Source organism: Silurus aristotelis (genome assembly GCF_946808225.1).
Source record: "Silurus aristotelis genome assembly, chromosome: 9".
NCBI classification, from domain to species: Eukaryota; Metazoa; Chordata; class Actinopteri; order Siluriformes; family Siluridae; genus Silurus; species Silurus aristotelis.
In genome coordinates this window covers 19,192,614-19,218,098 of record NC_139582.1, presented here as the reverse complement: position 1 = coordinate 19,218,098, position 25,485 = coordinate 19,192,614, and the positions used below count along the sequence as shown (strand labels likewise).

The following is a 25,485-nucleotide window of genomic DNA, read 5'->3' as shown; positions in this document are numbered from 1 at the left end:
AGAAAACCAGGCACTGCTCATCACTTGTCCAATACAGTCTCAACAGTGAAGCATGGTGGTGGCAGCATCATTCTGTGTGGGTGTTTTTCAGCTTCAGGGACAGGACGACTGGTTGCAATCAAGGGAAAGATGAATGCGGCCAAGGACAGGGATATCCTGGACGAAAACCTTCTCCAGAGTGCTTTGGACCTCAGACTGGGCTGAAGGTTTACCTTCCAACAAGACAATGACCCTAAGCACACAGCAAAAAATAACGATGGAGTGGCTTCACAACAACTCCGTGACTGTTCTTAAATGGCCCAGCCAGAGCCCTGACTTAAACCCAATTGAGCATCTCTGGAGAGACCTAAAAATAGCTGTCCACCAACGTTTACCGTCCAACCTGACAGAACTGGAGAGGATCTGCAAGGAGGAATGGCAGAGGATCCCCAAATCCAGGTGTGAAAGACTTGTTGCATCTTTCCCAAAAAGACTCATGGCTGTATTAGATCAAAAGGGGGCTTCTACTAAATACTGAGCAAAGGGTCTGAATACTTAGGACCATGTGATATTTCAGTTTTTCTTTTTTAATAAATCTGCAACAGTGTCAACAATTCTGTGTTTTTCTGTCAGTATGGGGTGCTATGTGTACATTCATGAGGAAAAGAAATGAACTTAAATGATTTTAGCAAATGGCTGCAAAATAAAAAAGAGTGAAAAATTTAAGGGGGTCTGAATACTTTCCGTACCCACTGTATATACACACATACACATAAAGTGGCCTTAATAATGTACTGGAGCTTTTTTTTTTTTCTTTCATATCATTTATATATTGTTGGAAGTCCGAACATAAAAAGTGATAAAGGTGCATTTAATTGCTGTTATTTTTCTTCTTGTTTTTTTTTTTTTTTTTTTTTTTTTGTTCTTCGACGGCGTGTAAAGAAATTTTTTAAAAATGTTTGTTGTATTGTTTTATATATATTCAAAATAATTTAGGTTTTAGGTTAAAACTAAAAAAAATAAATTTTAAATGTGACATGTCGCGGTGGGGAATAAACGAAAAAAGGGAAAAAAAAAATGTGATGTGTGCAATAAAGTTTTTACAACTGGATCTTGGGTCAGTTATTTGTATTTTGAGTGAAATTTGAGAAGAAATTTGGGTTTCTCTTTGTAACATCTGGAAGGTAAGGATGGTATTCCGGTTGGTTTTCTGGATAGTTTCTAGGATATTTAACAGTATAAAGTTTTCCTTTAACCAAACAAATATATAAATGTCCAGATGTTTCACTTTATTTTCATTGAAAAATCCTCCCTTAGCATGAATAATAGCTTTACACACTCTTATCATCCGGTCAGTTTGTTCTTCCAAACTTTCAGCTGAAATACTTTAGATTTATTTTCTTGTGATCGAGTTCATCCCAGAGTAGTTCAATAGAATGTAGGTGTGTTGACTGGGGACATTAGATAACATTCCAGACAACTGTTTGGGCTCTAAATTAGTGTACAATATTATATGCAAATATGTTTCCTGACGTTTTTTTCAAGATTGTCTTGATTCTATTCTATTCTATAGTTAAATTGGATATCAAGGTAGGTAAAAATAGTCCTTTTAGGCTGTTATTTCCACTGTAACAAAATATAAATAAAAAAATTATTCATCACTTTCTACCTTACACCAGTTAAGAAAATTGCTCCTGATATGTCTGATTTTCTATCATTTTTCTAGCTATTTGCCGTCTTTTGCATACCTGAGCTCACAGGTAATGCGTAATGTTGCTCTGATTAGCAGCTGAGAGAGCATGCTCCTCCTAACCATGTAGTTTTTCACGAGTAAAATTTCAATCAAAAAGTCTTCTATCACTCTTTATTTATTGCTGCATTCGTGACACTTTAATCAGGTGCCTTCGATTTCTCTTAAAAAAGGCTTGAATAAAGTCTGACTGCAAACATTGACGCAGCAATAAATATGCTTATTGATCACAACAAACTATAATGTAACTAAAATATTATAACTATAACTAAAATATCATTTTTATTATGAAAGCTGTTTCTACACATTATTTCAGTGCTAAGTTCATGTTTGACACTGGTTTGCTAATGAATTACATTTTATAATTATTTTATTAAATATAAATAACACTTTTCAAATATAATACATATATGATTTGTATGACTAATAAAGGAATGAACATGAAATGTGAATGTAAGAGAGGTATATAAAGGGGGTGTGGACACGTGATCCCATGTTTTATCTGATAAATAACTATAAAATCCATAATATTTCCCATTAGTTTATCAGTATAATTTGTGGAAACTCTCTCTCGCTCTCTCTCTCTCTCTCTCTCTCGCTCTCGCTCTCGCTCTCTATCTATTCATCTGTCCCTCTCATGCTCTTTCTTTCTTTCTTTCTTTCTTTCTTTCTTTCTTTCTTTCTTTCTTTCTTTCTTTCTTTCTTTCTTTCTTTCTTTCTGCCTCTCTGTCTGTACATCCTCTGCATGAGAGAAGCCAATTGGCATAGACGGTTTGGGCTGTGTGTGTGTGTGTGTGTGTGTGTGTGTATAGTCGGAAGCTAGCTTTGCCATTAGTGTGAGAGGGATGAAAGGAGCGCTTGTAGTGAATGGCAGCTGGAAGCTCTGAGGAAGTGGACGAGAGACACACAGTGTCAGAAGTGACAAATGAAGCCAGTTGCTTTAGAATGAATTGGGGGTGTTCAATGGAGCACAGCTGTGTGTGTGTGTGTGTGTGTGTGTGTGTGTGTGTGTGTGTGTGTGTGTGTGTGTGTGTGTGTGTGTGTATGTGTGTGTGTGTGTGTGTGTGTGTGTGTCTGAGGAAAAGAGATGTGCTATTTGATGAATAGTATGAACTGTTCATGTAGGGACACCTGGGTCAACCCAGCACACTTGGCTTTGAGAGTAAGTCAGTGTGTGTGTGTGTGTGTGTGTGTGTGTGTGTGTGAGAGAGAGAGACACTGAGACTGTTTGATGTAACCTTGCACTCATTTTGCATCCTAATGCGTGACACCTGAACACACACACACTCACAAATCTCCAGTGTTCTTGCCCGTGGTATTTCTATCTCCTCGACCTCTTAGATTTTCACAGCTGATATGAAATCATATCTGTTTATTCCGTAAAGATGATTTGCTCTCACACCAGGTGATCTGTCTGGCTAACCACTATAGACAGGACAATCAGGATTTCATGGACAGTCTGATTGATTGCTTGGTGGAAACAAGAGTTCGGAATGTTTTCAGCATTTGAAAGCTCTGTAGAGATCAAGATCTGACCTTATAATCAGTAAGTGATCAAATGTTTAGATCGCAAGATCTACTACAGGAACAGTGCTAATAAATTTCTGCTCCCTTTAGCTCACGCTGATCAGCAAAATATTATGGCCACCTGCATAATATTGTGTTGGTGCCTTTTTGCTGCCAAAAAAAGTTCTGACCCATTGAGCATTAACAGCATGAACTTCTTCAGCAATTCGAGCTACAGGAGCTCATCTGTTGGATCGGACCACACGGACCAGCCTTCACTCCCCACGTGCATCAATGACCCTGTCGCCGGTTCACCACTGCTCCTTCTTTGGACCACTTTTGATAGAGCACTGCAGACCGGGAACATCCCACAAGAGCTGCAGTTTTGGAGACGCTCCGACCCAGACGTCTAGACATTACAATTTATCAAATTTGCTCAAATCTTTCCACTTGCCCATTTTAAAATGCTTTTACCACTTTGAGGACAAAATGTTTACTTGCTGCCTTATATGTTCCACCCAATAACAGGTTCCATGCTGAAGAGATAATCAGTGTTATTCACTTCACCAGTCATAATGTTACAACGTCATAATGTTATGATCGGTTGGTGCACATGGCACAGGAACAGACACCTCCATCTTCAATCCCAACCTGCACCGTTTGCGGGTTTGACGATGCCACAAACACCTATAGCCGGGAGGCCGTGAAAGCAAAATGGGGTAAATGGAAACGGGATTCGTCCATCTTTTTCATTGCTCCATGGTGAAGTTCTGATGTGCACATGACTACTGTAGCAGCTTTGGGTGGTGAACAGAGGTCAGCATTTACCAGACTCTCAAACTCTTTACCAGAGCTTTATCATGACCGGTGAATCTTTTATAAGTCTTCTATCTATGTGCATTAATCCTGTCATTAGTTCACCAGATCTCCTTCTTTGGAGATTCTTATATTAAGTACCACTGAGTGCCTGAAACACTAGACAAAACCTGTTGCTTTTTGGATGCTAGACATCACAGTCTGGCCTTTGTGAAAGTCGCTTAGATCAGATCCGCTTGCCCATTTTCCCTGCTTTCAACACATCGATTTTAGGACCGTTCACACGCTGTCTTGTTAATCTCCTTGTACCCGTATTATTTACATCACCTGTCAGCGGTTTTGTTACTGCTGATGACTGATGCGTCATATAACATGAACATTGCCTTGATTGAGGACCGAAGTAGCCTCGTTATATTATTTATGAATATCATGTTTCATGTAACTGATTGGCTGTTTGATAAGTTCTTTTATTTGCATTTCAAACGATGAACAAATAAATCACATACTTTGCTTCCGAAGCACGTTCTATATTAAATCTACTTCTTTAATAATGTGGGCAGATCTTTTTCTTTTTTTTATTAGGAGTTGAAAAAACATATGAACTGAGCATTTCTAGGAACTGGTACTGGAGACTCATTCCAGAAATGTTGAAGAAACACCTCCATAAAAAAAATAAAATAAATAATAATAATAATTATATATATATATATATATATATATATATATATATATATATATATATATATATATATATATATATAATTTATTTTTTGTTGTTTTTGTTATTGTAAGAATTACATTGTAAGAAGGTCTTATGAAAACCAGTGATGGTTAACAGCTAGTGCATTAAATTACACTCTATGGTCAAAAGTTTGTGTACAACTGGGTATAAGATTGGTATTTGCTTTCTGAACAACCGCTGCCAGAGCTTTACTCAATGGCAGAAAAGGAATTATGGATACCACCATTTCAGTGTGTGTTTGTGTGTTATTTGTAATTGCTCTCTGTGGGTGTGTGGTGTTAAACTCAGTGTGCGTCTCATAGATAAATGTCTTCTGTCAGACAGGCGGCCAGGCTGCTGCTCCCCAGATACCCTTCGTGCCCGTCCGACCTCTTATTGAAATTTGCTTCAGAAAGATTACACAGAGTGAAGAAGAGAGGTTAGAGATTCAGGCTCTCTTTCTCTGTCTCTCTCTGTCTTTCCCTCTCAGAAATGTCATTTGCCATGAAGATAATGTATGAGTCATTTCTCCAGGCTTCTGGTGTCAACTCAAATTTCAGGAATGGACCCTAGTTTATACAATAAAATCACTTTTCTGCCAATTCTCTCATCCCAAATCACAAAATACGAATTTTCTTCCTTCAGGATATTTTTTTTCGGAAAAGTCAGGTGTTCCAATCCCTTTGTTCATATACTGTATATCTTTATCTTGTATAAAATCCTGAGCAATGCTGAAAAAAAAAAAACTACCAATTTTGTTTTAGATACATATCCAGGAAAGCTATAGAGGTATAAAGTTATTCCCAGAGTTACGATGGGAATATCGAGACTAATGGTGATAAATGGTGCTATTCTGACCACATGCATTACCACGTCTGCGATTTAATCATGGACAGCATGTCAGAACAAAGAGCAAACGTAAAATTCTGCATGAAAAACTGGGCAAATCTCCCGCAGAGACACGGCATACGTTTGACATACGGCGATGAGTTGTTTGAGGTGTTTGTGTGGCACGCAAGAGCAGAAAAACATCACTGGAAGACCTTCAAGGAGCTTAAGCCTGAAAATGTAGAAACCGTTCAGCAACTTGTGCAAGATGATCCTGCGGATTTCGCCCTCTTCCCGAACATGAAGCTCCGGCTCGAAGGTCACCGTTTTGACACTATTGCGGCGATCCAGCATGAATTGCAGAATGTTCAAAAAGAACGTGGCAGGAACGTTGGAAGCGCTGTATTGCCGTGCGAGGGGACTGTTTTGAAGGTGACAGTGTGTTAATGTAGCTAAATAAAGTATTATTTGTAAACAACGAGTTTCGAAAACTATTTGATATCATCTTATAAATGTAATAAATTACAGCACATCATTTAGCAAAACAAAGCAATTTAAAGTATCGTACGGTATAAACTATACATTATATATGTATGGGGCAGCGGACACGTGGAAGATCGCAGGTTTACGAGTGGAGGGCGGAGCACACGCTGCTATGTTTGACTACCACACAAAGCTTAAAATATTTTTTAACGTAAGTCGAACTCGGGGACCATCTGTACTTCTGCATACGGTATTAAGCTAGAGAGAGGTTGATATGTATATAATATAATACAATAGCATATATATATATATATATATATAAAATCACGAAAATCTAAATCTGAACTAAGTATGCAGGACAACAAGCTTGTGCTGGGTTAAAAATGCTAATTGCTATCAGCCTGTGAGGGTGTGTATCTCTCTCTCTCTCTCTCTCTCTCTCTCTCTCTCTCTCTCGCTCTCGTTCTCTCTCTTTTTTTTTATTTGTGTGCTTTTTCTTGCACCAAATCCCGCTTATCAGAAATCTAATTCAAAGTGACAGCCACATCTTTTTTTCAGCTCTGTCACTGTAGCTTTGTGCTCTGGCTTACAACTTGTTTCCAAACACGCGCGCACACACACACACACACACACACACACACACACACACACACACACGCACACATGCACGCACTCACACATGCACGCACACATGCACATCCATAGATGAACTCCTGCCAGTTTTGCTATTCCCACAGCTGGGACATTACATCTGCCCTCTTCTCTCTCTCCCTTCCTCCCTCTCTCTCTCTCTCTCTCTCTCTCTCCCTCTCTCTCTCTCTCTCTCTCTCTCTCTCTCTCTCTCTCTCTCTCTCTCTCTCTCTCTCATTCTTTCTGTATTAGCCATGTAATTTACCATATAAGAAAACAAGCTTTTTCAAGTTTTCTTGTGTTTCTTTTGGGTGGTGTCTGTTATTTGATGGTATGAGACGGAATCAGGTCGATGTTGTTGTTGTTTTTTTTTTTTTTTTTGGGGGGTTGGTAATTATTTGGAAAAATACATTACATACAACAATACAAGTTGTACATGTACAATTCACTTAAAATTTTGCAGATGTTATTGCAGCAGAGGTTATAACATTAGTCCTCCCTCCAGGACTTTTTTTTCTCTGCACAGTCTTCTGTCCTCATTATACTTATTATACTCCATATGTAAAATGAATAAACGATGCATGTGATCCAGAAGGTCCTTTGACTCTTCTGTAATGAACAAAATACCTGCTCACACTAAAGACTAATGAAGTTTGTGGACACCTGAGTGTATGCACTTTTTTTTTTTTTTTTTGTGAAAATCCCATTCCACATTTAGTTCCCAGTTCTTATTTTAATAACCTCCACTCTACTGCGAAGGTAATACCCCATGTACATAAAGCCAACTATATGAAGATCTGGGTTACATGGGTTGCACTGGAAGATCCTGATTGGCCTGCTCTATAGCTCTGACCTGGACCATATTTAACCCTAAGATATATATTTATATACACTCAATATTTACTTATTGTCTGACATGGAAAAAATATCCTTTATTTGAGCCGTGGTGATCACATGCTCCTGTTTCTAACAAAACACTTGGTGTTGGTTCTAATGGCAGAAGGATACCCAAATAAATGCCTTGTTTGCAATATATATATACACAGTATTTATTAGAATATAGACAACATCTTTGCACTTTTTCATGTCAGTGCTTATATTCATTCATTCATTCATTCATTTTCTCCCGCTTATCCGTAATTCGGGTCGCGGGGGCAGCAGTCTAAGCAGGCCCCCGCCTTCGACTGCTGCCCAATCCTCACAGCACCGTCTCTTACGGTCCCTCCTGCAGGTGGTGAGCCCACGGGAAGATGCTTATATTTGAGTGTGCTATTTTATATATATTACATTAACTCATTTGGCAGAGACCCTTATCTAGAAGGACTTATCTCATTTGTACAACTGGATAGTTGATGGTTAGGGCCTTGCTCAAGGGCCCAACAGTGGCAGCTTAGTAGTGCTGAGATTTGAACTCATGATCTTCCATTCAGAAGTCCAACACTTTAACCACTGAGCTATCTGAAGCACCTTGGTTCTTGAGGAACTTTATTCATGTCACTATGTACTGATTGTATATGCGTGAAAGGCCAATAAAATGAAGCCAAATGAACCAAGGGAGCCGCGAAGGCCAATCGAATAATCTAAAAATGCTCTTTGATCGAACATTGGCTTCCTATTTAAATTATATTTTCATTTGTCCAACATGAAGAAGTTTATATAACCTCAACAAATGATTAAACTACAGTATAATAAATGAATGTATGATGTTGAGGATGAGGATGGTTCACTTTTGAGTCTGGTTCCTCTCAAGGTTTCTTTTTATGAATTCTCAGAGAGTTTTTCTTGACCACCAACACACTAATTGTATATTCGTAATCTATTTTTGTAAAGCTGTGCCATGGATCATGGGTTTTCTCAAAGATGGGAAAAGATTAACAGGAACCAAATAATTGTGTTAAAAAGCTGTGAGGTTGCCCAGATTTTTTCTTTCCAAAATGGAGGTTGTATGAAGGTCATGTGACTTCCCTATTGGTCTCTTCAATGGTCTCATGCCTAGTACTGTTTACATTGGTAAGTCAAATGAAAATTTGTTTTTTGTATAACTTTTTTATGCAATCTCCAGTTTGTCCAATGCAAAACGGCTAGAAATGTGAAGCTAAAAATAAACTCAGTAAAAGGATTCAATTTAAACTCTTACACTTGTGTAACTGCAAACAATTGTCCTTGTTTGGGACTATTAACACCCAGGCAACAGCCAGCTCTGTTACTTGGCAATGGAAAATGTGAAATCACTGCATGTTTCTTTTCTCCCTACAATTCTGTACTGCACTAAAATCTCTAAATTACACATAAGCAAGTGGTGTCTCACAGAGTGCTGCTGTCAGACTCATTTAACTGTAAGAGCAAATCACGTTTCGTTTTATAGAGAAGGACAGAAAAGGGAAAAAAAAGAAAGAGAGAGACGCACATAGGCTCTGTTCCTTGTCCTGGACCTTCTCTTGTCAGAAGGAATGATGAGACCGAGGCTTGTGCATTAGACAGACTCTGTGGGGAATTCCCCTGGGGTGGTGGGGGGGCATGGCACAAATCATAGAAGGAGGGGCTTATTGTGTGTATGTTGTCATTGTGTATTTTGAAGCACAAGTAAACAGAGAGAGAGAGAGAGAGAGAGAGAGAGAGAGAGAGAGAGAGAGAGATTGTGTGTGTGTGTGTGTGTGTGTGTGTGTGTGTGTGTGTGTGTGTGTGTGTGTGTGTGTGTCTGTTTGTCTGCTCCATTGAGCTGGTGGTGAGGGTTATTCTAGCTGAGATCTGAGGTCACTGAGGGACATGTCTCCCACTTTCTTTCCCTTTGATTTCTCCCTCTCTCCCACGCTCTCTGTCCTCTTCATTCATCCTTATTTCTCACAGCGGTACCCAAAGCTGTCCTCGGTGTTAGATAGGACTCTGATACATTTTGAAAGCTGATGCTGATGCTGAGTGCCCCGGGTTTTGCTCTTTGCTTCGACAACGGCTGCAATAAAACCTGCTATGTTTTATATTCATAACTCATATATACTTGATTCTTACGTCCAGCCTTTGAATCAGGGAATAATCTCATCTCGAGTCTGTAGATTTGTACCTAATAAAACAACTGTAATTGTAAAGCCTGACCTGTGTTCATTCAGAAACCATAGCTTTTAGTTTGTCTTTTACTCTTTGTGAATATTGTGAGATTTATAAGCTCATTATTTTTAAAGTTTCTCAAAGGTTTCTTCCTATGTCTCATGGAGTTCTAGGCATCTAAACGTACACTATATAGAAAAAAGTTGTTGGACACATGACTAGAAAATTTAGCTTTCTGACATCATATTCCACATATTATAACAGCAAATCTGTAGTATATCCTCCACTCTACTGGGAAGATGTTTCAATACATTTTGGAGTGTGCCAGTGGAGATTTGTGGAGATTCATTCAGCAACAAGGGTTTTAGTAAAATCAGGTAGTTATGGAGGTAGAGGAGGTCTGGGTTGCCTTCAGTGTTTAAAATCATCCCGAAGGTGTTCAATAGGGTTAAGAGCGGAGGTGATTATAGGTTTAAATAGGGTTGAGATCAGAGTTCTATAGCAGGCCACTCATCTTCTACTGTAACCCATGTAAAGCATATCATCATTGGTTTAGGTTTCCGAGTTCAAGTGAAGCAAAAATGTACTTCCTATACAATTATATATTATATATTATTTCATTATGTCCACACACACACACACACACACACACACACACACACACACACACACACACACACACACACACACACACATATATATATATATAATGTAATCATAAGTCTGGTAAAAGGTCACAGAGCTTAAATAGTGCAAAAGATTATCGCCAATGATTGCACCAGACATGTTCCCAATCCTCTCTTTGCCCTGCTTTCCTCAATACCAGGCTAGAGGACATTATTTATTTATCAAATTTTTTTTGATTAATTTTGGACGGGGTAATGCTACAAACCCATTAAAACCGGCTCTGTTTAATCTAAATCCAATAATTTGTGCACATCTCCCTCAGATCACGGCACTGCATATTCCCTGTCTTCCTACCCACTGCAGAGCCAGATTCATTATCAGTTGTTTGGACGAGGATTATGCTAATCAGAGCCCAGCTTAAGACCTGAGGTGTAAAGATGATTAATTTTTTTAAAATTCTTCAGCTTCATGACCAAAAAAAAAAAGCGATTTATTTATTTTACCTCACAGACATTCACACATTCAAACCCATTGCATTCCCTTCAAACCTATTAAAATTATTATTAGTCCTTTGCGTGGCACAAATGAAAGAAAAACAAGTCATTTGTTGGCGTTCACTTCAGTATTCAGCCTTGACTTCACCAGAGTAACCGATTTATTATTATTCCGATCTGACCTGTTGTGTCCAAGGTTTTTTTTTTCTTAATGTTTCTTCATGGGAAACAGAGTCACGGGTCTGGGAAGAAAAATGAAGACCCATTACGATGATATTATTGCAAAAACAAGCATTTTGGGTAAAGAGCCTCGTTACAATCTCATACTAATCGTTTGAAATCCAAACGCAAGCTTGTTTTTGTTCTTTGGTGTTTCCTTCACACAATAAAGGCTGACTGGTTCTTCACCCACTGTTCATTTATAGCGTCACATCTAACCGCTCTGAGCCAAATAATAAAAAGGAATGTCACCGTCCTGAACAGTGTGAGGCTGATGTGTCTCAGTATCTAATTTCCTTCTTTCTCTCACAGTCGGACTGCATACTGAGTGTTAACCAGTTTGTTTTATTTGTGTTGGCAGGCTAAATATTGCGCCAACAGGTTACACAAAATTCTGTTTCTAAACTTGTCAAATGCTGTGCTGCGATCTACCTGATTTTCTCATACAGGTTATAAATAAAAGTACACAAACCATGTACTTGAGTTAAAGTGGAGATGCGCTCCGTAAAACTTTACTCCAGTAAAAGTACAAGTGCTTCCTTTAAACTTCCAGTTGAGTCAAAGTATTTTACTTTAAATGTACTACGATTTATGGCGATAACGTTCCTATTATCATTTTTGTCACAAGACTCTTTGCTTAATCAACTCAGTTTATGTGAAAAGACTCTGTTACTCTCAGCACACCAATCTATAAATAGAATGAAATTAATGAATCAAACACTGATTGACATCTGTTCAAATTATCATTATATTTTTTAACTACAAAAATGTTGTGTTGAGTTATAGTCAGGAGTTTCTTCCATCAATCATTCTTTTCAAAATGTACTGCTTGCTATTGAACTGAGTCTGAATTGTATGTTGATGATAAGTAGATACCACCAAGAGAAAATCTAAACAAGTTCAAAACAGCTCTACCCTGATTGACGGCTTGCTGTGGCTTCACCGGTTAGGTTTTTACTCAACAAAGTAAAGACTGATTTCCTAAATTGTGGTTGAGTAAAAAGTAAGATATTTGACTTTAATATGTAATGAAGTTAAAGTTTACTCAAATACTTTGGTAAAGTACAGATAAGAAAAAAAGCTACTTAAGTTCAGTAACAAACCTTGTTATTTTGTAACTGTTTACCGTTGGGAATATGTGAACCAGTGAACCAAGATCTGTATTAGTAGAAACAGCTGTTGCTTCTGTCTTGTTTTTGGGTTTGATTTCCTCAAAGGTGTTACATTCATCATCTCAAGAGACCGAAATGACGTTACTGAAAAGAATGAAAACCTTTTGTGGACGCCCTTTAGGATGCAGTGCCAGAAGTCCTTGGTGGTTTTAAGTCAAGCTTTGTAGCTAAGATAACTGTGACAGTTGTTATCTTTTCTCTCAGCAACAAGTGGATGGAATTCATCCACAAAGAAGTGTTGTTTCTGTGGTTTAGCTGTTTCTCAATGTTGTATACAGGTCCGGGGTCATGAGACAGCTGAATGGATGGTGGTCACTTTTTGAAAAAATTGACTAAACCTTGGGTTCCAACTATTGGGAAATCACAATCACAGTGTGTAGGTTCTTCTCAAGCACAGCTTTAAAAGCACCTATTCATTCATTCATTCATTTGTGAATTTTTTTAATGCTTTTCTGCCTCAACATTTAGTTGTACCTGTTCTTGTATGTCTTGTGTGCACTCCTTTAATTTTATGGAAGCATATAAAAGGGCAGACACACTTGGAGACGTGTCCTTGACGGGGACAAAACTTAAAAACACTGGATTTGCTGTTTTCTTGGCATCTTCATGTCTGTAAACCACAAATCCTTCCCTAGAAAAGACTGGAATTTCCCTTCAAGTGAAATGAGAGATTTTGCAAGAGAGGTGGAGTTGAAGTAACTTTGGGTGTTGTTCATGAGTGCTGGAAAGTGTGGACAGTGTGAGATTGCCAAACAGATTAGGTCAGCGGTGTTGCAATTGCTCTACCAGAGAGTGGTGATAAAGTTCCCCTTTTTTCTGGTCAATCTACTTTCTTTTTCACTTTGTCACTAGCTATAATTAGGGGTAGAAACAATAAGCTGGAAGGACAGGCAATATAAGGATTTTTCTATTATATTATTATTTGGGGTTAGTGTCCAAAATCTGCAAGGCTTTTTAATTCTCACGACAGAATAATTAAAACAGTAAGAAGGTCCGTGTCCACCATGTTGATCTTCACTGTGGGTTCACTTCACGCTCCATATTTCATATTTCCACAATGCTGTTGAAGTCTCAATTCTGATTGAAAAGGGGGTGTTTTTTAGCATGGCTCATTCTAATAGACAGAGACTTGTTTGGTGGACATTGCACATAATATGGAGGTGGTACCCCAGTGGTTAAGGCTTTGGGTTACTAATTAGAAGGACTGTTCAAGACCCATATTGCCAAGGTCCCCTTCCTGGACTCTTGAACAAGGCCCTTTTATCTCTATGGCGTAGGGTTGCTGTATCATGGTTGACCCTGGACTCTGATCTCATCTTCCGAACATTGCTGCAATATGTGAAGAATGAATTTCAATGTGCTGTAAAGTACATGTGACAAGTAAACAGTATCTGTACCTTTAATAATCTTAGATGAACAATAAATAGATTAAAAGCATGCCGTTATTATGATTAATATGGTGAAGCTTTCTGTAAGGAGACATTTATTTTAACATTGATAAATACACCAGTGTCAGCACTTAACAACCCTCAGCAAAAAAACTGTCCACCATAGGAAGGTCTTCAGCATAGATGTCTAAAGCCCTTGACAAGCTGCGTTTTTTTCCCCAACTATTACGTTGAAATTCTCATGTAAACGGAGTAAAAAATCTGTGAACTGCTTGAATTAATTGTTCATCCTCACATGGTACCTAATTTTTCTAGAAACCACTAATTAACAGCTTGTGCATCTGTGGGTATTCCAAGAAATAAGAGGCAGTTGATCAGATACCTCCAGGCATGTTCAGCCCACAGAAAACTTCTCTGGGGGATTCTTCTAGGAAGTTCAATGGAAAGCTGGCTCTCTTTCAATTTATCAAATAACTTGGGGGATTTTGCCAGATACCCCCCTAGTTTTCTATAAATATGGCCATATTGGCAAAGCTTTCGGTTTAATGGTCAACCAAGAATGCCGGTTGACTAGAGTGTAGCTAGAGTCCTAACATATGTTAACATGATATAGGTACTAACTGAATGAATAAGGTATGAGTATGAAAATACAGAAGTTATGTATTTGCATGAACAGTTCTGCATTTCAGCACTTTTCACTGAACAGCACACCTCAATAATGATGAGTCCTTTCAAGGTTTCTTCCTCATTTCATCTCAGGAAGTTTTTCCTTGTCAAAGTCGCTATTGGCTCGCTCATTGGGGATAAACAATTATAAGGAACAAACTTATAAGTATTACATTTGTACATTCTTTCATAAAATTGTATAGCCCTTTTATCTTTGTAAAACTGTGCATTGTTTAAAGCGCTTTACAAATAAAAATGAATTATATTGAATTAAATTATTTCCTAATTTAGACATTATTCCACTAATTATAGGTAACATATTACCCACTGGGTTACAACATTACAGTTCCCACTATACCTATTATGACTTTTACAAATATAATACGGGTTCCTATTGTTTAGTTTTTTCCAGCAGGGTTTGCTGTCCACAGGTCAACCCAATATTTTCTTCTGCTAAAGTATCCCACCCACATGAAAGTGTAGTATGTGCTACCTAGTAACCACACCCACCCCCCCAACACCACCAATTTTTGGTGTGAAAATTACAGGAGGTCATCGGTTTGTGAAATATGCAAAGCAGTCCATCTGGCATGGGCAAAAAACAACTTGGTTTTATGTGAACGAACCCATCACCAGATCGCATTCAGAACATTTCGGAACCCATAAAACACTCCATTAACACTGAGCTCTGTGGACGGGATTGCGTTGTAAAGGTCAGAGCTCTGATTGCTGTTGCCGAGCTCCGGGTTCTGGAAAGGACGGGCACACAAAGTGGAGGAAAAGAAAGATAGAACGGAGGAAAAGAAAGATAGAACACTCAAGAACCATGAAGATGGACTGACATAAATGGATCGGCTACAATGCTTTAAGACTACATGAACAGTTTTGCATTTAATTAAAACTCTAAATCAGTTGATAACCTCAACAATGATGGAACTAAAATGAATAAATATACAGTCGGGTGTTGAGGATGATAATGCGGATGAGTTTCCTTTAGAGTCTGGTTCCTCTAAAGGTTTCTTCCTCATGAATTCTTAGGCAGTTTTCCATCACTCTCATCATGGCTCGCTTAAAAGTAAAAATTATAGCTACAATTTATGAATTTAATATAAGTATGCAAATCAAAATGCGTTGAATTAAACAGAAATAAAGGCACATCCAGGTACATTTTGCAGCTCTAATGAAGGTCATAAACTCACCCTCGATTGCCGGTTTGGTGTACAAGTTGAACACAAAGGAAAACAGGACGGGGAGAGAAAAAAATTCGAAAGACCAAAACCAGAAACCAGATTTCATTCGAGGCAGAAGCAACCTGGGGGGGGCGTCGATCACGTGGTGCGCCTATGAACCCGTACTCTTTATCAGTGCGCAAATTAATTTTAATATTTAAACAGTCACCACGAGTTCTGAACTGCAGATGAGGGGAAGATTAAAATACGCTTAATTAAATATTGATAGTTATAAATAAACACTGGCTAATTTGCCGCCCGCTTAATGTTATTCATTTATTCCGGGAGGAGGATGAGTCATCTTTTTGCCTTTTCTCATTAGTTAAGCAAACATTGGACGTGTGTCAGGGGCAGCAATAAAGTAGTAGGACACACACACACACACACACCATGCCACTATCTGTTATCAATTTCTAACATTGTTTAGTATTCATACCTGTACCTGGATTTAATCCTGAAGTAGGTGTGGCCAACAACACCAGAAAAGCAATTATAATTTGTTTTTCCATCGTATACACACTATATGGACAAAAGTATTGGGAAACCCAACATGGGATGTTCAAAAAGCACATACACATCTTATGGTTAGGTGTCCATAAACTTTTCGCCATTATTGGAGACGTTTTTTGTTTTTTTTTGCAAAATTGCATAATGCATTATAATGCAGTATACATACAGCATACAGTAGAATACATTCCTTTATTGGTGTACATATTTAAAATTTCAACCTCTCTCTCTCTCCACTTCTCTCTCTCTCTCTCTCTCTCTCTCCCTTTCTCTCTCTCTCTCTCTCTCTCTCTCTCTCTCTCTCTCTCTCTCTCTCTCTCTCTCTCTCTCTCTTTACCTCTTTCTCCCTTTTTCTCCCTTTCTCTCTCTCTCTCTCTCTCTCTTTTTTTCTCTCTCACTTTCTCTCTCTCTCTCTCTCTCTCTCTCTCTCTCTCTCTCTCTCTCTCTCTCTCTCTCCCCAAGCCTGAAATCCACATCAAAGTCATACATTCACAGGCCTAAGTGTGTGTGTGTGTGTGTGTGTGTGTGTGTGTGTGTCTGTGTTTGCCAAGCTTGCCAGAGGAACATGACAGTTTCCCAACATCCTGCTGTTTTGATTTTCATATCTACATATATTTATTTCACTTTTGAAGTGTATGCAGCCAAGAAAGAGAAAGATGTGTATATAAATAAATCCTAAGCCATTCCAACCTGGTTGTGGTGCACTGTGATCTGTGTGTGCACGCTCACGTGTGCGGGTATGCGCGATTGTGTGTGAGGTGTGTGTGAGGAGCTTGACAAAGAGAGCTGGCGTTGATGCTTGTCAACGCAGCTGGTGCTGATCCATGAATACTGTGTCTGTCAGCTTCTCTTTATCGGACGTGAATGAGTGTGTGTGTGTGTGTGTGTGTGTGTGTGTGTGTGTGTGTGTGTGTGTGTGTGTGTGTCTCCTTGACTGTTTCTGTTTGCAGCTTGGTTGTGTCACACTAAAGCTATTAGACCTGAGTGAGAAATCCAGCTAGACTGAGTTCAAGCTGTTGAGGGTTAGGGTTAGGGTTTGTCCTGTTGACTCTACCACCAAATCTGCATCACCACCAGAGAGCTCATGAGAAAAAAATACTTAAGTGCAGGATTGAACTGAAAATACCTCCTTACTGTCCATCACTGGGAATCAAACACTCTGTAAACACACACAATTCTAATAAAAACTGATTTTTCTAACAAATCAAACTAATGAAAAAATCTTGTCGATTATGTCTCAAGGTCAAATCTGATCACAGATGCTGATACAACTACAAATACAGACACACACCACTAAAACAATGTTTAATGACATCTGCTAAATCTGCTTAAAGGTCATGATAACAAGCAACATCACACATTCAATACACTGTAGGGACAAACGTTTGTGGATAAATGAGTAAAAGATTTGTATGTGCTTCTTCTTGGAAGATGTTCCTCTAGATTTGGTGAAGATTTAGGTTCATTCACCCACAAAAACAGGTATTGATGTAGGTAAAATGAGGAGGCCTGGGGTGCAGTCAGCGTTTTAATTCATTCCAAAGGTGTTCAGAGCTCAATAGCAGGAGATCTTCCCCTCCACCCCATGTGAACCACATCTTTTTGGAGCTCGCAGTATGAACAGGTGCATTATCATGCTGGAACATTTTTGGGTCTACTAATTGAAATGAAGGGAAAGTTTCATTCTCCATCCAAAAATGTCTAATACAATTGTGTGCCCTTGAATTTGTGGTAACAGTTTGGAAAAGAACCCCCATATGGCTGGAAAAGTGTCTCAATTAAAATTCACTCGAATGCTGCGTTCTGCTCCGGAGTAATTGAACCAAGCCAAGCTGGGTTACTGTACTGCTTAAATAAATCCATTTTTGCGTTCTTCTTTCTTTCTTTTTTTAAAAATCATTTCACCTATGGTTTGACTTGCAAATATTTCTCTCGCTGCAAACCCTTTTCTTTTTTTTTCATGTTTGTTTCTTTTTGACACCAGGTTATGCGATGAATAATAAAGCCGGAAATGCGGGGAAGCAACCTATATCTGAAATAGAGATTCCGAGCAAGATTAAGCGATGTTTAGTTTGTTGCAAAAATGACAGGATTAATGCGGATTCTGTGGAAAATCCTTTTTTAGTTTGAGATTAATACTTTTTGCATCAGACAAACCAGAGGATCATTTTAACCTGTTTAATCCATGTGCATTCGGTGATTCTTTGTTTTCTCTTCTTAGCTTCTTAGCTTGTGTCCTGGATTTCCAGTGAACTGATGGAGGAAGATCTCGAAAAGTGAGAGAGAGAGAGAAAAAGAGAGAGAGAGAGAAAGTGAGAGAGAAAGAAAGAAAGAAAAAAAAAAGAAAAGAGCACAGGGCACTTAGGCAGAATGCAGGCTTTACACAGACCCATTCAGCCCAGCATAATAAGGCTTTCATTCTCCACATATGTTTTTTTTCCAAGCCCAAGAATGGCTTTCCCTATTGTCATCATTGGAAATGCTTACAAGAAAAGCAAGTTCTGTTTATGAAATACTTATCATCTTTAAACTCTTCAGGACTCTCCAGCAAGTCAATAAAAGCAACCGTATAGAAGGCTGCTGCAGTATATTCTAAAACGAGGAAAATATATTTCTCTTTGGTTGCGATAAAGATTTAGAAATTAGTCTGCAATTGATTACTCAAATGTTATTTGCTATAGAGCTCTGACGTAAACTCTATTGAACTTGATGTATTGGAACACTGACTGCACACCCTGGACGCCTCATCTCACCTACATCACCCCCACCAAGCTGCTACCGCTGGGCCCTTGAGCAAGGCCCTTAGTTTTATTGCTGCTCAGTTATATGAATAAGATAAATGTAAGTCGCTCTGGTAAATGTATTCGATAGGTAGACTGGTTGCTCAGTGGTTAAGACATTAAACTATAGATCGGAAGGTTACAAGTTCAAATACCTCCACCACCAAGCTGCTACTGCTGGGCCCTTGAGCAAGGCCCTTAACTTTATTGCTGTGCAGTTAAATGAATAAGATAAATGTAAGTCGCTCTGGTAAATGTATTCGATAGGTAGACTGGTTGCTCAGTGGTTAAGACATTAAACTATAGATCGGAAGGTTACAAGTTCAAATACCTCCACCACCAAGCTGCTACTGCTGGGCCCTTGAGCAAGGCCCTTAACTTTATTGCTGCGCAGTTAAATGAACAAGATAAATGTAAGTCGCTCTGGTAAATGTATTCGATAGGTAGACTGGTTGCTCAGTGGTTAAGACATTAAACTTTAGATCGGAAGGTTACAAGTTCAAATACCACCACCACCAAGCTGCTACTGCTGGGCCCTTGAGCAAGGCCCTTAACCCTCAATTGCACATTTGTAAGTGGCTCTGCATAAGGATGTCTGCCAAATGCAGCTAATGTTAAAAAAAAAGCTATACACGAAAGTTTTCATGCTTCAATTTTATTATTACTATTATTATTATTATTATTACGATTATTATTATTGTTGTTGTTGTTGTTGTTGTTGTTGTTATTAAAACTCTAAAATATCCCAGAGGATGTTCATTTTCTGTTTGTTTCCGACTCCCATTCACCGTGAACGCAGAATTGAAATCTCAGTGCAATCAGTAAACAGTATCGGATACTACACGTAAATAATGTGATATCGATTTCATCTGCATTTTGATCTAAATCGGATTATTTAAATAAGAGAATGCCTCGCACGGTATTACTTATCAAACGCACACGTCATACTGAGCAGGTTTTCTTTTATAACATTATAAAATAACCACCGTTACGATGGTATTATGTGAAACATTATCATATTTATTACATTTCCGAATGTAATATAAGTTCGTGTTTATTGATTGCGCTAAGATTTCCCCCATGTTCCCACATGTACAGGAAGTGGAAACAAACAGGAAATGATGAGCCCCTGGGGCATTTGAGCAGTTTGATAAAAATAAGAATAAGTGCAGCGTGAATGCTTATTCATGCACTGCTCGAAATTCGTGTTTAATTTACTTGTGATTCCGATTTATCGTCTGCCCAGTGTAAGGAGGCGGCCCAAGCTGTTTCCGCGGTGATAAGTCTCAATGTTAAAAAATGTTGTAAAATAGTGAAAGTTACAAAACAGTCGTTTGTTTGTCTACAGGAAGTGCGTTATCGCTTTAAAGGGTTGCAGAGGGGTCGGAACATATTCCCGGCAATGCTGTTGGGAATGCTTCCTCGATGGAATGCGCATACTAGTTTACACAAAGTAGAATTTAGTATTCAAAATAAAACGAATTATTATCACTAATGATAACAGCACTTACTGAAATCTGATTGGTTGTATAATATCGAGTAAGTACAACTTCTTAAATTATTAGTGTCATTGTCTTTGTGCACACTGAGCATCCTAATGTGAAGTTCTTCCCCAGAATTTGTCTTTGCACGCTGTAGCATTATTTAGCAGCTCAAACCGATGTACACAACGCGAGATCCATTAAGATATTGATAGCCAAGGATAGAGTGAGAGATCTCAAGGAGTTGACAAAATGCCTGAAACTTGTTTTAGTGAGCTTATGGAAGCCAAATTCATGAACATCACATATGTATATTGGACAAATGTGGGGTCCCCCTTGTGGTCTAGTGGTAAGGATGCGGCGCTCTCACCGCTGCGGCCCGGGTTCGATCCCCGGTCAGGGAACCAACCCCAGCCACTCAGTGCCGGTCCCAACCCCGGATAAATGGGGAGGGTTGCGTTAGGAAGGGCATCCAGCGCAAAAATGTGCCAAATCAAACATGCGGAGGATCCGCTGTGGTGACCCCTAATGGGAGAAGCTGAAAGAAAGTTATATTGGACAAATATGTTTGTTAGTGGTAGATGCTCAAAAGTTCTACTCGGGGTCATGTTTAGTTGCCTAGAAACCTCCATTCTAATGTGATTTAACTTTAAAAAGCTACACTATTTAGACGAAATTTTGTGGACACCTGACCGTAAGATATCTGAGTTGTGAACATATTTACCCATTTGCTGTTATAGTAACCTACACTCTTTGAAGATGTTTCACCAGATTTTGGAGAGTTTCTAAAAAAAAGTCAGGTATAGATGCAAGTGAGAAGATCTGGGGTGCAGTCAGCATTCCAATTCAACCAAAGGTTGGGTAGGGTTGAGATCAGATATCTCAAGCTGAAGATTTTCCTCTCCATTCCATGTAAAGCATATCTTCATGGAGCTGGCTTTGTGCACAAGGGTATCGTCATGCCAGAACAGTTTTGACTCTTTTAGTTCGATTGAAGAGAAACTTTCATGTCGCATCCAAAGACGTCCTCTACAATTGTGCGCTTTCAACTTGGAGCATACAGTTTGGAGAAGAACCACATACAGCGTGAAAGTCAGGTGTCCCAATACTTTTATTTTTATAGTGTAGTTGTTTTATGAAAATTTAAAAAACTCAAACTCGGATTTGAGTGTAGTTACGGTACATATCCCGCCTCATCTTTATTTTGTTGCTGATGCATTACTAAAATAAATCCTCTGTTAAGATGTTTTTTATTCTTTGGCTGTTGGAAAGAAGATGAGAACTGCTTATTCAGAGCCATATCCAACTATTTCTTACACTTCTGGACGGTCGGTATAGTGATTCGTCCGGTTAATCCGATTTAGAAACTGTAAATCAGACCAGAGTCTCGATCGCAAACCCAAAAATGTATACACTTTATAATGTTTTCTTCCATTTTCAAAAAAAAATAACCCCATAAAATTCTGATTCAGAATATATGCTTTAATCGACTCTATGGGAAAAATGATTCATTTTTAGAGTCTTTCTGTTGAAATAAAAACCTTCTGTCACCATGTCAGTCCAGGTGATAAAAGTGGCTCTTGAAATGGAACAACAGGACTCCTTTCTCCTGGCCTTTTGGCTCTGCTGTGAAAAAGAGAGTGAGAAAAAAGGATGACAGTAATACCTGTCACATGCTCCGAAACGATCAGAGCAGGGAACTGAATACCAGCAATCAGTGGCTTATTCATCAGAGCTGGCACAATTCTCTCTCTCTCTCTCTCTCTCTCTCTCTCTCTCTCTCTCTCTCTCTCTCTCTCTCTCTCTCTCTCTCTCTCTCTCTCTCTCTCTCTCTCTCTCTCTCTCTCTCTCTCTCTCCATCCTCCCTCCTCCCTCACACGCTTGAAGAGGCACAGTGTAATTACCAGGACACTGGCAGGAAGCAATGCAATAATTTCCCCCAATTTAGGCGAGCGCCTGGCAGCAGCCTGCAATTCCACTCCCTTTAGCTTTATGTTAATGCATCTGAGCAGAACATACTCTTCAAGTAAATGCACATCTCTCTCTCTCTCTCTCTCTCTCTCTCTCTCTCTCTCTCTCTCTCTCTCTCTCTCTCTCTCTCTCTCTTTCTCTCTCTCTCTTTCTCTCTCTCTCTGTCTCTCTCTCTCTCTCTCTCTCTCTCTCTCTCTCTCTCTCTCTCTGTCTCTCTCTCTTTCTTTCACTGTGGTTTAGTGCTCTGATTGCCCTTTTAAGGACTATAATCAACTTTCTTTTCATCTGGATTCTTTTCTCCCCCCCTCTGTGTTCCTTCACTGTAGACAAGACGTACCTTCCCCCTCCTTTTCTACCTGATTGGATAAACGTATAACAAGTGAGAGCCAATCAGAGCTTTAATTTCTTTTCTTAAAGTTTCTAAGATAACTAGCTGGTAGAAACTTTGTAGGGAGGAAAAAAAAGGTAAAACGAAACAAAAGCATTTAAATGGTAGATTCTGACATGTAGGCTCTAAAGCTTTGAGCTTTAGTGCAGGCCATTAGTGTGGGATCGGAGAGTTAGACGTTTTTTTTCTCTCCTTTTTTCCCAATGCCTCATTTATGAAATGTTCCTAAAGTCCGAGTTAAGACGTTTTTTTAGAAGTTCGGCTTGATTTGTCACTAAAGTGTTTTTAACATGCCTATCACAGGGAGATCGCATATTTCTATGAATACACTTCTAATACTGGGAGGATTTTTTTATTGAAATTTTATGTGGAAAATGTTGACACTGCAAATAAAGACACTGATGTGATGAAGTTTTTAGGAACAATACTGTGAACTCTCTGCAAGAAAGAAGAAAGAAAGTGGGCTCTTGGACCTAAACGCAAGAGCAAACGGATCGAATTGTTTTCGTACGCGTTGTTTATTAGTGTTAGCAAACTGCGGATTGCCGTGGTATGTGGAAAATGGAAAACATGTGATGCAACATGGGGGAAATTAATCAGACTCCACCCTTTTGTTAAATATTTCACTATAACAATATACTTTGTGAAGTTTTCGTTCTTATGAGAATGAATAATATACACTGTATGGACACTTCTTGAACATCCCATTCCACGTTTAGTCCTCATTTACTGTTGTAAGACCCTCCATTCTTCAGGAAAGATGTTTAGATTTTAGAGAATGATTGTAGATTTGTTCTCATTCAGCCCCAAGAGTGTTAGCAATGTCGGATACTAATGTACTGAACTCCTAGTAAAGGGATTTTAAGCATTTTAAGCCAAATTTTAAATAGCAAAAGCCTCTGAATACTTCTGTCAATCAGTTTTCAAAAAGAAATATATCAGGAATCTGTTTTTTGGGGGTCTTTTTTGCTTTGTCATTATTGGGTATGGAGTGGAGTTTGATGTCGAATGATGAAAATGAATAATTTAAAGCCTATTAGCATAATAATCGAGAGGATCTCAACTCACTATATATTCTTCATTGATGTTCAATGATGATGCTAGTGAAAGGTGCTGACTCCTTGAGGAGGGGTGGAGTCATCCTGGAAGACACTATGCCTCTTCAGATTTCAGAAGAACTTTGTATCGATGAGTATTGATGCTTCTTAGCATAAGGGAGTTCCACCAGCAGCGGGTTAAATTTAAAATCCTGCATTTGATGCAATGTGTTGCCCCAGAGTGAGGCACAAAAAAAACCCCTCAACATCTGGAATAGCTTTTTTTCTTTGAAGCTCTGTTCAAATAATGAAGTCTTTGGGGTAAACTTGCCGACAGCGTTTTTACACACGGACGTGTCGGTGTTCCATTCAGTTTTAATGGCCTCCCACAGGCAGGGAAGGAGCTGTGTTAACATGAAGTGGGTCCTAACATTAAGTGATCTGCAGCACTCTGGTGGCCCGTGAACTATATATTATAGAGAAGAGACTGAAAATCAGTGCGAACGCTGTTTATTCAATTTCCCACTGTCCAATTACAGCTGGCTCAGCTTCATCTGCTGAACATTTGCATTCATAATGTATTCATAAGCTTTATTATATAAGCTTTATTATAGTAGCTTTATTTTTATAAGGTTTATTATAATACTTTATTATAGCAGTACCCAAGGGTTTCACTTGTATAACATACCTAAGGTGTGCAATATATAGCCAAAAGTTTGTGGACACTAAATATATGAGTCGTATTGAACAGCCCATTCCACATCTAGTCCCCATTTGCTTGTATAATGACCTCCACTCTCCTGGGAAGATGTTCCACTAGATTTCAGATTGTGTTTGTAGAGATTTGTGTTCATTCAGCCACAAGGGTTTTTAGTAAAGTCAAGTTCTGATGTAGGGTGAAGTGAGAAGGCCTGGGGTGCAGTTAGCAGTGAGCTCTATAGCAGTCGATCTTCACTCCACTCCAACACATTTAAAGCATATCTTCTTTTAGATCTCTTAGTTCAAGGAAAAATGTAATGCTAGCTTTGATGCTAATAGAAAGATCAAGTCCAAAATAATCTACATTAAAACATTTATGAAGATCAAATCTGATGTAGCTGCAGAAATATGAAACCTTAAATTAATGTTTTATATATATATATATATATATATATATATATATATATATATATATATATATATATATATATTTAAAAGCTGTGAATTTTCTATCTGTTGGAAAAAAACATGCATAAGAAAAACCGTCAATTACTAGCATTGGCTGATCATTTGGGAAAATTAGCTATGGATTTCAATTAAGTGAAGAATTTCCACTTTAAAATATACGTGTGTGTATATATAAGCTTTATATATTGATATGAGTTGCGTGTTACAATATATGATGTCAAAATTATTGTTTTGCACTCTAACGCATTACAACCATTTTAATTAGTAAAAAGTAAAAAGCAAAATCTAGCAAAATACAAACTTTTGAATCTTGATTTTTTTCCCCCCATTACAGACGAGTCGTTATTTCTTATAACAGTGTGTTTACTTTAATCGCAGAGTTCACATTATCAACCGTGGAATAATCCAGTCGAGACAAGCTGAGGGGGGGAATGAATGAATGCATGTTATTATAAATAAATTGCTTTCAAATAAAGCTTGTACGTTTGATATGCGGCGTGTCCTTTCTTCTCAAATTAAAACCTCTACAAAATTTGCAGTCTGGTGTATTGCTGGAAAATTGATAGTGCTGCTGCTGTTCTGTCTGAAAAGAGACTGGCTGGCT

At 38.5% G+C, this 25,485-nt stretch overlaps 1 protein-coding gene across 7 annotated transcripts in view; it reads left to right on the top strand.

Annotated features, from left to right (window-relative positions):
* Positions 1 to 25,485, top strand: part of qkia (QKI, KH domain containing, RNA binding a) — a 200,472-nt gene that overhangs the window by 74,345 nt on the left and 100,642 nt on the right. For 2 of the 7 annotated variants that reach the window (XM_083550370.1, XM_083550374.1), the window contains exon 8: positions 9,561 to 9,751. The exons of 2 other annotated variants lie outside the window; for them this stretch is intronic. In XM_083550370.1, coding sequence (XP_083406496.1) covers positions 9,561 to 9,592 — 32 coding nt within the window. In that variant the 3' untranslated portion in view covers positions 9,593 to 9,751. Of the gene's footprint in view, positions 1 to 9,560; positions 9,752 to 18,278; positions 18,358 to 25,485 lie in introns of those variants that run through there. 3 more of the 7 variants (XM_083550369.1, XM_083550364.1, XM_083550372.1) reach the window with 3 other exon arrangements.